The following is a 17,664-nucleotide window of genomic DNA, read 5'->3' as shown; positions in this document are numbered from 1 at the left end:
GTCGGCAGTGACTCTATTTCTTGAGGTTTGGATGTTCATGCTTTACATGAAGTCAGTAGTTAGGTGATGCGTTTTCCTTAATGCTTATCTTTTTTTGCTTTTCAAGATATGTCTTTTTTATAGGAGAGTTATGAGAACTTGCTTTAGTTCTTCAATTATAAGAATTAATGATGTCTTTCTTTTCCCCTCTTTACCAGGCTATCTTTGAAGTCATATCCTCTGAACACTCATATTTACTCAGCTTGGAGATCTTGATACGAATGTTTAAAAATTCTAAAGAACTGAGTGATACGATGACCAAAACAGAGAGTCACCATCTTTTCTCCAACATTATGGATGTGTGTGAGGCAAGCAAAAAGTAAGTTCACCTTAGTTGGCCTTTAGTCAGGCCAAGACATTCCTTACTAACGAACATCTGTGTTACCTCAAACAAGACCTTTAGAAGTATGAGGTCTCTCATGGAGTTAATTGGCTTTTATCTTTATTCCTTGAAATAAATTTTAAGGTATGTTTCAGGTTGTTGATGTCTAGATGGATGCCAAGTGCATAATGAGTTGTCTCTCACTCCTCTGTCCCTCCCTGTTCTCCTCACACTTGTCCTTTTATTCTTCCTCTTAAATTATACCAATAATAGAACAACTTTTAGTTGTGCAGGAGAAAATGACTCACAGTCATACTAGTCAAATACAAACGTTATTTTTGTCTACATTTTCACATTTTTTGTTCATATATGTAATTATTATTTTGAAAATGTAGTCACAGTGTCCTGCTGGTTTCTTTAGGTTTTCCCTATTTAAGATTCCATAAATACTATTAGAGGAGTTTCCATTATTAGTTTTAGTGAGTGTAGGAATCTCAGCTTGTATACCAGTGATGAGCTCTTGTATTCTTTTGAGTGAACTACAGAGCCTGTACTGGAGCCATGTGCCAGCAGTGGGTTAAGCTGAGCCATCCTGAGTTGCTATTTTGCTAGGTCAAAATGGTTGAATATTGGCAATTTTATATAGTTGGGTCAAAGGTGGGTTTACTGTCTAATTAATGAAGCTTAAGCTTTAAGCTTTAATTAATTATTTGCTTTTGTGCCTGTTTTTTTTTTTTCTTTTTTTTAAAAGTTTATTTAGGGGCGCCTGGGTGGCTTGGTTGGTTAAGAGTCCGACTTCAGCTCAGGTCATGATCTCATGGTCCGTGAGTTCGAGCCCTGCGTCAGGCTCTGTGCTGACAGCTCAGAGCCTGGAGCCTGTCTCAGATTCTGTGTCTCCCTCTCTCTCTGCTCCTCCCCTGTTCATGCTCTGTCTCTGTCTGTCTCAAAAATAAATAAACTTTAAAAAAAAAAATTTAAAAAAAAGTTTATTTATTTATTTTGAGAGAAAGAGTGGGAGAGGGGCAGAGAGAGAAAGAGACAGAGAAAGAATCCCAGGCAGGCTCTGCACTGTCAGAACAGAGCCCGATACGGGGCTCAATCCCATGAACTGTGAGATCATGACCCGAGCTGAAATCGAGAGTCAGACGCCTAACCAACTGAGCCAGTCAGTTGCCCCGTGCCTATTTGTTTTTCTAATTTTTATGCCTATGTGTTGTACCTGCTTTACTACCCACAAAAACCGGATCTGTCCTAGGTAGGGAGTATTCTTGTGAATCTGGACATTGTTTATTTGTCACGTCAGGGTAGAGCCAAGCAGACAGTAATGATAACGTGCTCATGCCCACTGGCACCTTCACTGTGTGCAAGTAGATCTTCCTTTTGAACTTACAAGATTGACCATTCATGTTGAACACGTAAGCCTATGAATTGAGGCTACTTCAGAGTGCTGGAGTTTGTGGTCAGATCCATGAGATCTTCAAAATTTCGTGGAAGTGACACAACTTCAGAATCCAAATTCTGCCATAGGAAAAGATCTTGGTAATCTTGATACTGATGTGGATACTTAAAAAGAACGTGTTTTGGGGAGGCAGTGGGCCCGTGGTGTGTGGGTGGGGGCATGCACCACGGCTTGGAAATCCTTGTTTAGACGTGGGGTTGTTGCTTGTGTTCAGCCCATTGGTCCTCTTGGTAGTCTTAGCAGTTTTGGTAAGAGAAAGGGACATCTCTTTTCTCCTTCAGTGAAGAGTCAGAACAAGAGCCTTAGATGGTGTGTCCCTATTTGAAAGGTATTCGCATTTCAAAGTGAGTCTCCTTCATTTTAACGTGTATTTTGGTTGATCTATAAAACCAGAGCTCTGTTTTAGATACACAGCTATCAAGAATTAATACTGTTTTGATAACTATAAAATGTAAGTCATGATTTCAATGAGAATATGTTTTCTGAAAACCACAGTGGCATGTTTTTATTCTTCCGTGGAATTGTGCTTTGACTTGTGTGGGCATCAGTCAGCTTCTTGCAGTGTATAAATGACTCCAGAGAAAGCCTTTAGTAAATTCTGTTGTAGACAGCAACAGTTCTTGGGCAGAGGATACTTTGGGTCCTTTCCTTCTTTGGGCCCCCAAAGCACTGCTTGCTTATCAGGGTAGTTCACCAGGGTCCTGGGCTCCAGCAGTTGCCTTTCCTTTTGGTAGTTGGTTAACCTTGAACAGGTTGCTAAACCTTCTCCCCTCATTTCTTATTTATTAAATGGGGATTAAAAAAAAATCTATAGCTGGTTAACCATGAAATAAGTAAGTCATTTTGTTTAAATTATAGGTTACAATTTTGTGATTTTAATTTCAATCTTTTAAAAAATTGAGATGGTTTATGATTTCATTAAAGAGTTTTCATTTCTTGGGCTCCTGGGTGGCTCAGCCTGTTGAGCATCTGACTTTGGCTCAGGTCATGATCTCACGGTTCATGGGTTCAGGCCCCATGTTGGGCTCTGTGGTGACAGCTCAGAGCCTGGAGCCTGCTTCAGATTCTGTGTCTCCCTCTCTCTCTGCTCCTCCCCCACTCATTCTCTGTCTGTCTCTCTCTGTCTCAAAAATAAACATAAAAAAAAAATTTTTAATGTGATAACTACTTGATGTGCTACCCATGAAAGAGTTTCCAGTCCTAAGGAAATACTAAATAAAATGTTGAATAAAGCAAATGACTGGTGTTCAAATTAGTGATTACTGATGAAGCATGGCGTTGCTCAGTGTGGCATAATCAAGACTATCTTCATTGTTGTACTTTCATGAAAAATTGTAGCTAGAGTTGAAGTCAGAACAAGCTTTGTGAATTCAATAGTGGCTCAGGTTCTTCACTGCTTGCTGATAACACTAAGAAGCCTTTCTGTGTAAGAAGATGTTATATGAAAGCAGGCAGATCATTCCGATTCTGGATGTGAGTGCTTATCAGTGGCATTTCCCTACTAAGTTCTTTGTTTTGTAAAGAATTGTTTATTTCAGTCATCACTTGTGGAGCCTCCTATTCTGCAAGATGCCTGGGTTCTAGAGCATTTCTGCTGGCATCCACCCAGTGTCTCTTGGTCTCCAAGGATCATCAGTAGCTGGTGGCACATCTGTAGTGTGTGTGCAGAGGAATCATAGAGCAGGGCCCTGCCCCTGAAATGGATAGGCCTGGGTCACGCTGGAGGTTATGGGCTGAAGGGTCCCTGGTGAGGGTGAGAGCAGATGGTGAAGGCCTTTGTGTGCCCAGCTGAGGAGTTTTCAAAGTTTCCTGAAGGCTGTGTGGAAACATGGAGTTATCCAGTAGGGGATGGCCAGGGTGGCCCAGGAGATGACAGTATCGTGTTTGCATTAGAGAGGATGTAAAGATGGTGGAAGGTTTGAGGCCACTGCAGTAATACAGCTGGACATGATGGGAAACAGAGGGGTCCTATGAAGAAGGATTTGAGAGATACTTGGAACAGGGAGTCTTGAGGACTTGGTGAGAAAGAGGAGTTTTGTTTGTCTCCCACAGGTGTCTGCCCGGTTGACTGTGGACAGTGGTTGTATTAGCTAGGATATAAGGCAAACAGGTTGGGGCTTAGTGAGGGAGATAAGGAATTCAGTTGGGACCAGTTTTGAAGCGACAGTGGAGCATGAGGGGAGAATGTCAACTCGAAAGGAGAAAAACGGATTAGAACTCCAGAAAAATCTTGACTAGAGATGTAGATTTGAGTTAGTTCTCCACACTGTGGGTTTAAATGGGATACTGGAGCTTGTAACAGTTGGTTTTCAAGTGGTGGCGGTGGTTGTATTTACCTACTAGGGGCATTTGGAAACATATTTTTGATTGCCCCAGTGACTCGGAGACTCTCCTGGCATTTGAAGGTGGGGACAGAAGTGCCAGGCACCCTACTGTTGGTAGGACTGACCCAGACACTCATGAATTGTCCCATCCAGATGCCAGGTGTGCCCTCCTTGAGATGCATGGGTAAAAGGGAATGGAAAAGAAAGCCAGTGTCAGAATTTTGGCACAAAAACATTTAAGGAGCCTGTGGTTTGGGACAGAAATGAAGTAAATAGGGTAAGAATGACACTGATCTTTCTCAGGCTCCTTGGCTTTCTCTTTAATGCCTTCCTGTGACCCTTTCTGGCCTGGCAACTGTTTGCATTGTGTGTGTGAGGAGGTAGCTGGACTCCTGCTGATCCTATATTTGTCCCCTCCTAGGAAAATGCCTCTTTTCTTTTCCTTCGGTGATAATTAGAGCTGAATCTTTTAAATTTATGCCTTTGGGTCCATGCCAATGCAGAGCCTTTGACCTCCCAGCTCTGGACCTACTGCCTTTTACCTTAACTGTGTTAACTTCCTTCTGACTCAGATTCGTGAAACCCCTCTGGATTCATGGGCTTCCTGTCTTTTAAGGACCAAAGATGCTTTCATGTATCTATGTCCATTTAGAATGATTTATAGATAATTTCTGTATTAATAGGAAAAGACCTACAAGTATGATTGATTTACATACATTTGCAGCAGAATATGATCTAATTCTTGCTTTTACATTTAAGATCTATTGATGGTAAAAGACATAATTTCAGGAAAAGAAATGGCCTTTAGTAAAGACTAAATGTCAACCCTATGGCTGTCTTTAGAAATGCTATGCTCTAAGTAAGGTGTTTTGTGTTAAAAGGATTTCTGCAAAATGAAAAGTAGATGAGCCTTTGTTTTGATGTTTTATAAAATGATGTGTTTGTACTCCCAATGCTGAGTTTTCATTATAAATTTCTAGGTGATGGATTTAAATTTTTTCAATAATAGAATATACTATTATTTGTAACCTATAAAAATATACTGCTAAAGAACTTTGCAAGATGCTTGCTTTTCTTTTTCACATTCCAAAGTTAAGAGATTGGCATTTCTTTAGGAAGTAATTTAAAGCTAAAACTATGCCATCTTCAATTTTACAGAGTAAAATAAAAATATCCATCAATGTGCTTTCGTGTCCTGAGGAACTGAATTTGTTCCCAAGATATGATGAGCAGCTAATGCCAAACTCTTCAGTTTCTGCCTTGTGTGGAAGAGTAACTTACAAAAATAATAAACATACAAAATAGTACTTACCCAGCACTTGCTTCTCTAGAAGATTCTTTTTCCTGATTTTAATCAGATTATATGAAAATTGAAATATCAGGGGACACTAAATACTGTTCTCAGTATATATGCTTTAATATTATTTTGTGAAATGACTTTATGTTCCAAAAGTTGACATTTTACTCAAATAATGGTGTAGCATATCTGTGTTGTAAAGTAGGTTTCCTATTTGGTAATTAAAAACTCTAAACTTTAATGCATTAACAGTAAACCTTAAAAACTTTTATAGTATTAATATTAGCATTTCATCCTTCCTAATTTTTAAAGCTAAATTTTATTTTATTATTTTATTATTTATTTATTTATTTATTTATTTATTTATTTATTTATTTATTTTTGAAGTTTATTTATTTTTGAGAAGCAGAGGGCGAGAGGGACAGAGGACCTGAAGTGTGGAGCTTGAACCCACGAACCTTGAGATCATGACCTGAACCGAAGTTGGACGCTTAACCACTTAGGTGCCCCTAAAGCTAAATTTTACAAGAAAACATAATTAAGTTTAACTAGGCCAGAGAATATGGAACTCTTTATGTTGTAGAACCTGAAGTATTGGCTATTGCCATTGTTTTTGGTCAGCAAATGTTTTTTTTTTTTTTTTTTTTTTTTTTACTCCATAGAAGTTTACCACAGAATCTTTGGTAAATAAAGCAACTGCCCTGTTTATCTTCATGGAACAAAAAATCTTTCTTTTTAATATCCAACTTCTTCAGCTGATAGTTGAAAGACAGTGACACTCAGAAGCTACTTTTTATGACATGCTTTGGCTTTTTCCATCCTGAGATAAGGAAACAAGTTGATTTGAAATTCACCTCAAGTACTCTACAATAGCATGGATATTTAAGTCCACATTGTTCAGCTTTTAGTAATAACCAGTGTCTGAAGTAATAGTACAAGAAATAAGTAGTTATTTAAGTATCATTTCAAGTAGGGGAAGAAGGATGACAGGTGTCTGAATAATAGCCCCAGTCCTTTCAGGGAAGGCTGTGGAGAAGCAGTGAGAGGTCTGAAGAGTTTGTAAGTCTTTGTAACTGATGCCACCTAGTTAAAGATGACTGAGGAGACGTATGCCCTTAAGTTCATTCCTTTCTGAAATTCCATCAAAAATGATAGAATAGTCAAGAACATAAACCCCCAAGGATCAAAAACAAGCAGATAAAACAAGCAGACCAAAAAAACCAAAACAAAACCGCAAAATTTAAAAAGAAGAGACAATGACAGCAATATTTTGGAACCTGAAAACAGATGGACTCTCAGGTAACTATTTCAGGCAATTTGAACAGGTTAACTCTAAACTGGTAGTGAGGAAATCCAAGAAAGAATTAGATTGAACCCCCAGAACCTCTGACTGGCTTATTTCACTTAGCATAATACCCTCCAGTTCCATCCACATTGTTGCAGATGGCAAGATTTCATTCTTTTTCATTGCTGAGTAGTATTCCACTATATATATATATGTATACACGTGTATATATGTATATATACACGTGTATACACGTGTGTATATACACACGTGTATATATGTATATATACACACACACACCATATCTTCTTTATCCATTCATCAGTTGATGGACATTTGGACTCTTTCCATAATTTGGCGATTGTTGATAGCACTGCTATAAACTGGGGTACATGTGCCCCTATGAATCAGCACTCCTTTATATAAATACCTACTAGTGCAATTGCTGGCTTATAGTTCTATTTTTAATTTTTTGAGGAACCTCCATACTGTTTTCCAGAGTGGCTGTGCCAGTTTATATTCCCACCAACTGTGCAAGAGGGTTCCCCTTTCTCCACATCCTTGCCAACATCTGTTGTTTCCTGAGTTGTTAATTTCAGCCACTCTGACTGGTGTGAGGTGGTATCTCAGTGTAGTTTTGATTGGTATTTCCCAAATGATCAATATTGAGCATCTTTTCATATGTCTGTTTGCCATCTGGAAGTCTTCTTTGGAAAAGTGTCTATTCATGTCTTCTGCCCATTTCTGCATGGATGCTGAGTTTGGTAAGTTGTTTGTAGATTTTGGATACTAACCCTTTATTGGATATTTCATTTGCAAACATCTTCTCCCATTCCGTTGGTTGCCTTTTAGTTTTGTTGATTGTTTCCTGTACTGTGCAGAAGCTTTTTATCTTGATGAGGTCCCAATAGTTCATTTTTGCTTTTATTTCCCTTGGCAAATACTTATTATCTCTACATCTTAGTTCTCCCTCTGTCCAATGGGGACCGTAGCTTATCTAACCTCATAGGGTTGGTATGAGAATTAAAGGGGATCACACTTGGTGTGATACTAGGTAAACTCAAGTAGGAGTGATTTTGTTGATATTAGTACTGTTATTTTGATCATCTCTATCTGGTTTATGAAATGTCTCTGAATTACTTATTTAGTGACTTTTGTATGATATTCTCTCTATATTTGCCTCTGCTGTCATTGTTTAAGGACTAGGTTAAAGAATAGGCTTTATGGATTGTGGCACAATGGTTTGCATGAGCTTCTTCTTAAAGATGGTCGTGGCATGTTTTACAACATTATAACAATCATCTTCATTTTGATATTGAATGAAGTAAAAATAAATGGATTCTTCCTTGATCATAAAGCATGTTAGTTCTGACTTAGGTTAGGACTAAAATCTGAGCTGTTTGCTTCCTCTCAGTATTGTGTTTGTCTTGTAAGCAGTGGATTCCTTGGAACATTCTTTCAAAACACACCCTAACATGCTCCGGCTGCCAATTGGGCCATTCTCCTGGTTGGTTTTTGCAGATGGTTGGGGCTACTACACCCTTTTTTGCCTTTTTGCATTGCTTTTGCAAGGTCCGAGAGTCTGTGGATTCTGAGTTGTCACACAGAGATTTAAACTTGGACCAGGATCTTGGTTGGGACAGATGGAAGTGTTACCAGGCTCAGTCATTAGCTGTTATCAATCTTAAACTAGAGTAGAATTATGGAAAAAGAAACAATGGCTGGGGTGTAGTTGCAGTATTTCATCTGCATTGCATTTACAGCTGTAGATTTTGAACCATTACATGGATTTTTGACTCTTGCCAGTTTTGAGTTAAACAAGCAGGACCACACAGTTTTTCTGGCCGATGGAAAAGATTTTAATGTAAACTTTGTGATCTCGCCAAGTTAAATCTAGCACTTGATTTAAGCACGAGGAAGATGGTTGACGAATTAAATTTCACAAGCAAACTCCTTTAAGCTTGCTTATTGCTCATTTATTGTCAGATGTTACCTCTAAATGCTGTGCATTAATTATTAGCACCTGGGCATCAATTTTGTTTCTCCAATGCTTTTCTTATTTCATCTGATTTAATCCTTTATAGAGTCTTGTGGAATACCATCATTTCTTTACTGCAGGAGCTTGAAACCCAAATTATGTGAATTGGTTTAAGATTATTCACTTAAAAGAAATGGAAACTAGTGATTTTTTTTTTTTTTTTGCTTCTTTAGAATGCATTCCCCTAGACCACTTTTTCAGAACTACACATACATTTTAAGCACAGTTATGGTTTCAGTGTAGGGCCTCTACTAGGGATTGCCCATCTGGAAAATAGTTAGGATTTGCTCTTTTTGGTATACATCACTTTTGGCGCTAGTTGTAGAGAGTGATTAGATGCTTATCTCCTATTTGCATGTCTTTGACCTCTTAGAATGTGGAGAACTTAAAAGCAAAGAGCATTTAGTGTTTTGACACTGCTCCGTGCATGGCACATCATAGACGTCATCTTGTTATTTCCCCATGATCATCGTTCCCTCAGGGATAACTGTCCAGTAGCTTTATCCTTGGCAGTCTCTGAATGTGGCTCCATGGTTGAAGTGTTGACTGTGTTCTCTAGAAATAAGCTAATTAATCATGAAAATCTTATAATTTATATCTTATCAGAAGCCCTAATATGCAACTATTCAATAAAATTAAAAAAAACATTCAAATTGTTTTTGTTGAGGTCCTTCAACTACTTTCACAATGATTTGGGGAAGAAAAGAGAATGTATGTTTGGAAAGTGCTGTCTAAATTCAGATTATTTGCTGCTTCTTTGTGAAAAGTCTGATGTTTTCAGAGTAAACTTTCATAGAAAATGAGTTTGCAAGTCTTTCTTAGGACTTAAATGAAAGAATTCTTTGTCCCGTGGGTGGTAATGTAAATACTGAGCAACCTTGCAGAAAAATAGTTTAATTTTTAAAATGTCAGCTTTGTGTAAAAGCTGTGAAAATATGATTTTATTAAAAAATCTGAAATCACTTTCTATATGCTAAGAAGACAGGTTAATACTGTTTTAAATATTAATTCAGTATATTATTACCATATTCTTAGTGTGTTTTTTAAAGGATGGGGATTAAATCACACAAGCCTTGCGATTTTAGATTTTACAAGTATATTTGTAGAAAAATATCTTGAGGAAAATGTGCATCATGAATGGTATTTGTTAAAGAACCTAACTGATACTTTATCTATACAGTGTTTTCTTTGGATTTCAAAAAGGTTTCAGGAAATGATTTGAATTTGGAAAAAAAATTTGGTGGAAAGGTTCCATAGAAACGTCAAGATTGGCTAAGATTGACCTTGTCACTTGTGGGGGTTTCAAACAAAGGTCCCTTTGTAGCAAGAAAACTGTCTCTGTATCGAGAGTTCATTGGAATTTCTTTTCTAGCAGAGAAGAGTGATATGAACAACCAGAACAGGGCACAATGGCAGTGTTTGTGTTTATCTGCTGAAGTTGTCCTGTTCTGGAACTCCTACTTTTGATTCTCTTGCATCTTGTGTATGTTTGATGCACAACACTTCGTTACACATATGTATGTATGTGTTTTTGTGTGTGTGTAGATATCTTTGAAACATATGCTAGGAATAAGATGTTTTCCAGGGCATCTTATTTTTTTAATGTTTTTATTAATTTTTTGAGAAGAGAGTATGAGCAGGGGAGGGGCAGAGAGAGGGCGATAGAGGCTCTGAAGTGGGCTCTGAATTGTCAGCAGTGAGCCCATGCGGGGCTCAAACTCACACGCTGTGAGATCATGACCAGAGCTGAAGGCGGACGCTCAACTGACTGAGCCACCCAGGTGCCCCTCCAGGACATCTTTATAGCCACTTTCACAAGTTGAAATTTTAGTTGAGTCTATTCTATTGAAAAGGGAGCAGAAATGATTAAAGCCATGAAATTATTCTCTCAGATTTCAGTAAGTAGCGTTAAGTTAAAGATCATCAGGAGGACTATTTTTTTTTTTTAAATCTATTATCACAGATTTAGCTGCTTTATGTCTAATTTTTGGAGCATCTGGTGGAGTCATCTGGGAATGTATGTTTTGCAGGTTTTAAGCCACATTAAATATCAGGGAAGAGTTGGTTTGGCTTGTTTGTGTTTATGCCAACCATAGGGATTGCTGTATTAAATGCCTTTATTTGGGCCCTTGCCTATCCCTTTATTTTTCTTTCTCAGTCTTCTGGCCAATATCCAGTTTACTAACACGAAACTACTTTTGTGATCAGAATATAGCTTTATTAATTTAGAATATCGGAGTGTCAGTTAACCAATTTATTAATAGCTATAGAGGTCAGGATGTCATTTTACTAACATTTCCGAACAGTTTACACTAAGGGTGGTTCTGCTTTTTTGCACATTAAGTATCCTTTCCAACTGTTAGAGAAGGGGGAACGTGTAATGATCTAAACTTAAAACACTCTGCCTCCACATATTGTTGAATAAAACATATTCTTCTGGACTCTTTGAAGACCCCGTGTGTTTGGAAGCTCAGATGTTCAGGCTGGAGAAACTTTGGCTTGCTTTTGTCTGTTTTATTGCAGACTTTCTTGGCATGAACTGATTCTTAATTTTGAAGTCTAATTCTTACTGATCACACGTGTCTCTCCTGAGACTAGAGGAAGGAATCCTAATCTCGTCTGTAAGCGGATCACTTCATCCTTCCACATGTTAGCTGCAAAGTGAGTTTTCCATCAGCATGGAGCTAATGTTTATCAGACTAACTAAGGAGTCTAAAACTGGGGCCCTGAGGTGCTTGTCCACTTAGGAGTCTGTTCTCACCAACTCACGCTGGAGAATTACTTATTTCTACCAGTGCTTTTGCTAAACAGTATATTCTCCCCATGGTGTATGAATTCATGAAAGTTGGTCTCATGAGGCTCATGAGGGTGGGCTTTGCAAACATTACCTTAGGCTCACAGTCTGACTTACATTAGGGCCTGGATGTGGTAAGTGGTAAAAGCCTTTTGGGGATGGTATGGAAAAATGTAGCTGTACACATGGCCAGTTTTTTTTTTTTCTTTTTTTTTTAATGTGGGAAAGATTGGCTGGAAGAAGTAAAGATGTGAATAACCTGCTAATAAGATAATATATGAAAACAGTTTTCTGAGAGTCAACATCCAAGCTATGAAAAACAGATGGGGCAGAGGGCTCTAAAAGCATAACTGCCTGTTCCTTTCCTCTGCAAACTGTTGAACACCATGTCTGAGGACAACGTGGCATAACATTTTGATTATCTTAGTGGCAGTATTTCTTTTAATGAGCCTGGAATTCAATTAGGCAAAGCGTGACAAAGTAAAGGTTTAATTTGTCTGGAACTGCTTTGATCCATTTGAAATGCATGCTTTTTCCTCGTCGAGGCTGGCTAGATATTGATCATCTGGAGGAGGCTACTCTGTTATAATACAAGAAATAGTGGGTGAGAGGTCCTGCCCATCACCACTCAAAATAATAGATATATGTGGTAAAAAATTCAAATTCTGCCAAAGGGTGTGCAGTGAGAAGTAAGTCCCCCAGTACAACTGGTTTGTTGTATAGCTTCCAGAGATGCTCTCTGTATGTACAAGTATGATATTTTTTATGTGATGATAGCTTGCCTTACACACTGTTCTGCACCAGTACCTATTTATTTCCTTTTAGTTAAATAGCCAGATTCTCAAATGAAGAATAAGATTAGGTATGTTTTTTTTTCCCTCTTCCTGTACTCCCTAGTAAGCCAGGGTTTCCCCTGTTTGTTTGTTTTTTTCCCTCCTATTTTAAATGAATTGTTCCACATGACTTATGGAATTAATTTCTTAGGGAAATAGTCATTTCTGTGAATATGAGATTTTTGAGCATTACATCTTCCTCTTTGATAAAATATTTTAGGGTGAGGTTTTTTTTTTTTTTTTTTTTTTTTTTAAGCATAATTTATAGAATACCTGCTATGTACCAGGCAATGTGCTAGGCATTGGAAATATAATACTGAATAGGACAGGCATAGTTTCTGTCCTGGTGATCTGTTGGGGTAAGCACACAGGGAACAGGTACCTGAGAAATGGGGTACCCCTCAAAGCAGGACCTCAGCACAGCCTGGGGAAACAGGGAAGTCACTCTTAACCCTTAGTTTTTCTTCCTACCTTATGCTCTCTTACTAGATTGATCTCATAAGGTTACTGTTGTTTAATAAAAGTTTAGTTTAATAGATTTTTTAATTCAAATATAATTTAACTTAGTCTTGAACTCTATAGTCATATATATGAGCATACTAGTCATATGTTAATTACTTTATATTTGCAACTAATTTCATTAAATGGGCAACTGGTATATATAGAATACGGCTTAGTAAACCAATGTTTTGTAATGTAATAAATTGATCATTTAACTATGGTATGAAGATTTTTATTTAAAGAAAAACAGAGCCTGGGTTATATCTATCACAGTTCAAAATACTAAATGTTCTTTTAGTTTGAATACATAGTTCTTTGCCTTCCTTACCTCTGAGTGATTTATAAATATGGGGGATTTGGATATTGTCAGTTTATCTAGCTTAAGGAAAGTCATCAGATTTCTGTTTTACTAGAAACTCCTTTTATGTCATGTTCTTAGATAATGTTTAGTTTTGTTAAAATTTCTGTAACTCATGATGACGGTTTTGTTTTTTAAACTGTCAGATAATTTATTTAAAATAGGAAATAGAAATTGTGAAACCTGTCTTGTTAGATAATTATCTTGACTAAGATCTAGCCCACTTTCTATTAATTTGTTTCTCCTGGTAATCGCTGTGGTACAGCGAAGCTTGGTTAACACTTTTACTTTGTTTTGTGTTTAATAAACTATTTCCATGCATGTGTAGGATAGAGGGGGGAGATTAGAGGCCATCTATCCCATTCTGTAACTTCTAGTCCCCCTGGGTCCCACAGCTGATTAGAATCAGAGCTAAGTCTGACCCTTGCTTGATTCCTAATTTTACAAGAAAGGATATTTCATTGTGTTCTTAGTAAGTTACGTATTTACATGGCTTAAAGTGCAAACAGTATCAATGGTATAGACTTGTGCACGGAGATGCCTTGCTCACCTTCCTATTCGCATTGACCCTGTTACCCCCACACTCTTTTACCATGAAAGATGTCTTGTTTCTCCTACCAGCATTTCTTTGTAAATTTTTATTTTATTTATTTATTTATTTATTTATTTATTTATTTATTTAAAAAAATTTTTTTTAACGTTTATTATTGAGACAGAGAGAGACAGAGCATGGACAGGGGAAGGGTCAGAGAGAGAGGGAGACACAGAATCTGAAACAGGCTCCAGGCTCTGAGCTGTCAGCCCAGAGCCCGACACGGGGCTCGAACTCACGGACCGCGAGATCATGACCTGAGCCAAAGTCAGACGCTTAACGGACTGAGCCACCCAGGCGCCCCTCTTTGTAAATTTTTAAAGTTTATTTATTTTCAGAGAGAGAGAGAGAGAGTGTGAGAGAGTGAGTGAGGGAGGGGCAGAGAGAGAGAGAGAGAGAATGAGAATCTCAAGCAGGCTCCACACTGTCAGCGTGGAGCCAGATGCGGGGCTCGAACCCACCAACCTCACTGTGAGATCATGACCTGAATTGACATCAAAAGTTGGAAGCTTAACCGACTGAGCCACCCAGGCACCCTTTCTGCCAGCATTTCTTTATGTAAGTATAGGCAAATATGAATGGTTTCTTGCTGTCTCTCTTTTCTTAAGAACTAGCATGCTGACTGTACACTATTCTGCATCCTTTTTTCTCTCATTGGAGTTTAAATTTACGCTCCCTGAGAAGAGGCAGTATGCCTATCCCACTTCGTTTGCTTCAGTTAGATCAGAATCAGGTTCTTCTATTTAGCTCGACTCCATAGCATATGAGAAATATGGGGCCTTGGCTGTGTGAAAAACGGTTAGAAATGTAAAGTAAAACTCAAGATACAAAGTTATTAAAATTGCTATTATTTGACCCAAAGAAGAGAAGGTTTAGGCATGATTACTTTTTTTTTTTAATTTTTTTTTTTAACGTTTATTTATTTTTGAGACAGAGAGAGACAGAGCATGACGGGGGAGGGGCAGAGAGAGAGGGAGACACAGAATCGGAAGCAGGCTGCAGGCTCTGAGCCATCAGCCCAGAGCCTGATGCGGGGCTTGAACTCACAGACCACAAGATCGCGACCTGAGCTGAAGTCGGACGCTTACTCGACTGAGCCACCCAGGCGCCCCCATGATTACTTTATAGACCAGAAAAAGGTGGCTCAGAGGGAGGTGAGTTACCCACAGTCACCCAACCAGTGGGTATTTGAGTGGGGACTTGCACTCAGATTTGCCTGTCAGTGTTGAAGTCTCTGTACTTATGCTGCTGCAGGAAGTTTGTGAGTGATGTGTACAGTTGATACTCTTTATTTGTGGATTCCATATTTGCGAATTGCCTATTCACTCAAATTTATTTGTAACCCAGAATTAATACTTGCTGTGCTTTTGCAGTCGTTCAGACATGCAGTCTACTTAATGCCACATTTTTCACATTTTTGTGGCCTTTTTGGTTGGTGATCTTGCTCTTTAAAATGGCCCCTGAAAGATACAGTGCTGAAGTGTTATCTGGAGTTTCTAGGTGCAAGAAGGCTGTTCTGTGCCTTATGGAGAAATGTCTGTGTTGGATAAGCTTTGTCAGGCATGAGTTGTAGTGTTGTTGGCCACAAGTTCAATGCTGGGGAATTAATATTAAAGGAAACATCCTTAAACAGAAGCATACTTAAAATAAGGTTATGTATTGATCAGTTGATGAAAATGCTGTGATGAGAGGCTTATAGAAAGCGAACCCCGTATTTCCACTAGGAGCGCTGGTTCAGTATTCGCTAATTCAGTGTTTGCAGTAACTTTATAGAACATAACTACCATAAGTAATGAGAATCATCAATACATACAGAACTTAAGTGGCCACCTCCTTGCTAGCTCTAGTTGGGTTTATCTTTTCTCATTCCACCCTAAGGTATATCAGGAGTAATTTCAGTTGAATGTAAGAGAAAGGAAATTGCCCAGTAATGAAATAATTCAGGACTGTGAAAAACTGTGATTAAGATTTAATTGCTTCTAAAATGCTTCTAATTCTAAAATGCTGTAAAAATGGAGACTTCTAGAATGTTGCTAAAGTAGTGTTACAGTATGGCATGGTGACTAACCAAGAGTGTCATCAGTCTGCCTTGGGTCTAATCCCTGTTCTCCTGCATGTCCTGTGTGACCCTGTGCAAGCTTTTTAACATCTTTGTGCCTCAGTATGCACGTACATAAAAATGGAAATAACAGTACCTATTTTCTTGGGTTGTTGTGGAAATTAAATTAGTCAATACATGAAAAGCAGTTGGAATAGTTGGTGGTATTCAGTAAGTGTTCTTTAAATTATTAGGGTAATTGCACATTCTCGTCTGCCCAGGATGATTTCATTTGTACAGGTGGGATTATTAATTGCCCCATTTCACTCTCAAAAGGTATTCCAATTTGGGGAATAAATTATGTGTTGATGTTCACCAGCTGTGAGGATGATTCTTCATTATCTGATAATACCTAATTAGTGGCTACTTCTGTAAATACAGGTTGGGATGATTATCTTCTTTTTCCTCTTCAAGAGCTAAGTTGAAAACTCCCTTCCCCTAGTTTTGGAGGACTGCTAGGAAAAGATGAAATGAAGGGGAACAGGTTGAATATTCAGACGTGGCAGGTGTGTGGCTTTTACTCATTTTGCTTCCTGCTCTATAAAAAAAGAGTGGTCTGGAGTGTGGTTCTAGTTAGTGAGTTATGTCTTTACCACTGGTCAGCTCTTCCTCCAGTAGCCAGGAAGGACTTGTGGAAAACACTACTGGTCAAGGGATCTAAGAGATCAGGGTTGGTTAAGAAGCTCCCATAAAACTCGTCTTAACTTCTAACCATGTGAGAGGAGACAGAGTGTCTATGGACTCCACTGATGGAGGTAAGTGTAAACTCTTGGCTGATGTCACTGCTACTAAGGGGTGATGAGGACCTTCCTCCCTCTGGAGATCTTTAGAAAAAGCATTGTATACTTTTCTAGCTAGGATGCTGTGAATACACCCTGATACACAGGAACAGATTAAGTGATACACTTTTAGGTGTCTCTTCATTTGGCTCATTCACTGATGTTTCAATATACTTTATTTTTTAGAACAGTTTTAGGTTACAGCAAAATTGAGTGGAAAATACAGATTGCCTACATATTCCCTGATCTCCCACAAACACAGCCTCCTTTGCTATCAACACCTTTCACCAGAGTGATACACTTGTGATCATCAAACCCATGCTGACACATCATTTCACCAAAAATCCTAGGTTACAGTAGAGTTCCTTCTTGGTGTTGTACAATCTGTGGGTTTTGACAAATGTATAATGACACGTATCCACCATGATAGTATCATACAGGTTAGTTTCACTGCCCCACAAATCCTCTGTGTTCTGTCTGTTCATCCCCTCCCTCTGCCCAAGCCCATGGCAACCACTGATCTTTCTACTCTCTCCATAGTTTTGCCATTAATTGTAGTGTTGAGTTTTTAAGTGGTTATTTTTCTCACATGCCCTAGGGAGCCAGTGCTGAGCAGGCAGTTGGGTATCTAAGTCTAGATTTGGAAGTTTGATGGCTTGAAACGTGTTTGGGAGGGGTTGGTATTTAGATGGGATTTCAGGCAAGGATGTTGGGTGAGGTTTCTACAGAAAGGATGGAGATGCAGGAGTGAATGCCAAGCACGAAGCCCTGGGACTTTCCAACACTAAGAGACTGGGATAATGGGACAAGGGCCAGCAAAGGAGGCTGAGAAGGAGCAGCTGATGGTGGTGGGGACGGGGTTGAAGGAGACCTAGGGGAATGGTGTGGCTAGAAGCCAAGTGGTATCTAGCTTGCTTTTTGTTTTCTTTCTGTGTTTAAAGGGGA

The 17,664-nt window shown here is 38.6% G+C and overlaps 1 protein-coding gene across 2 annotated transcripts in view; it reads left to right on the top strand.

The window, feature by feature from the left end:
- The window catches only part of ARHGEF26 (Rho guanine nucleotide exchange factor 26), a 128,259-nt gene that overhangs the window by 32,098 nt on the left and 78,497 nt on the right, over positions 1-17,664 (top strand). For both annotated transcript variants that reach the window (XM_045503206.1, XM_045503205.1), the window contains exon 5: positions 198-358. In XM_045503206.1, coding sequence (XP_045359162.1) covers positions 198-358 — 161 coding nt within the window. The remainder of the gene's footprint in view (positions 1-197; positions 359-17,664) is intronic.

The sequence above is a fragment of the Leopardus geoffroyi genome, chromosome C2, assembly GCF_018350155.1.
Source record: "Leopardus geoffroyi isolate Oge1 chromosome C2, O.geoffroyi_Oge1_pat1.0, whole genome shotgun sequence".
Taxonomy (NCBI): Eukaryota; Metazoa; Chordata; class Mammalia; order Carnivora; family Felidae; genus Leopardus; species Leopardus geoffroyi.
The sequence above is the reverse complement of the archived record's forward strand: the minus strand, read 5'-3'. Positions and strand labels throughout refer to the sequence as shown.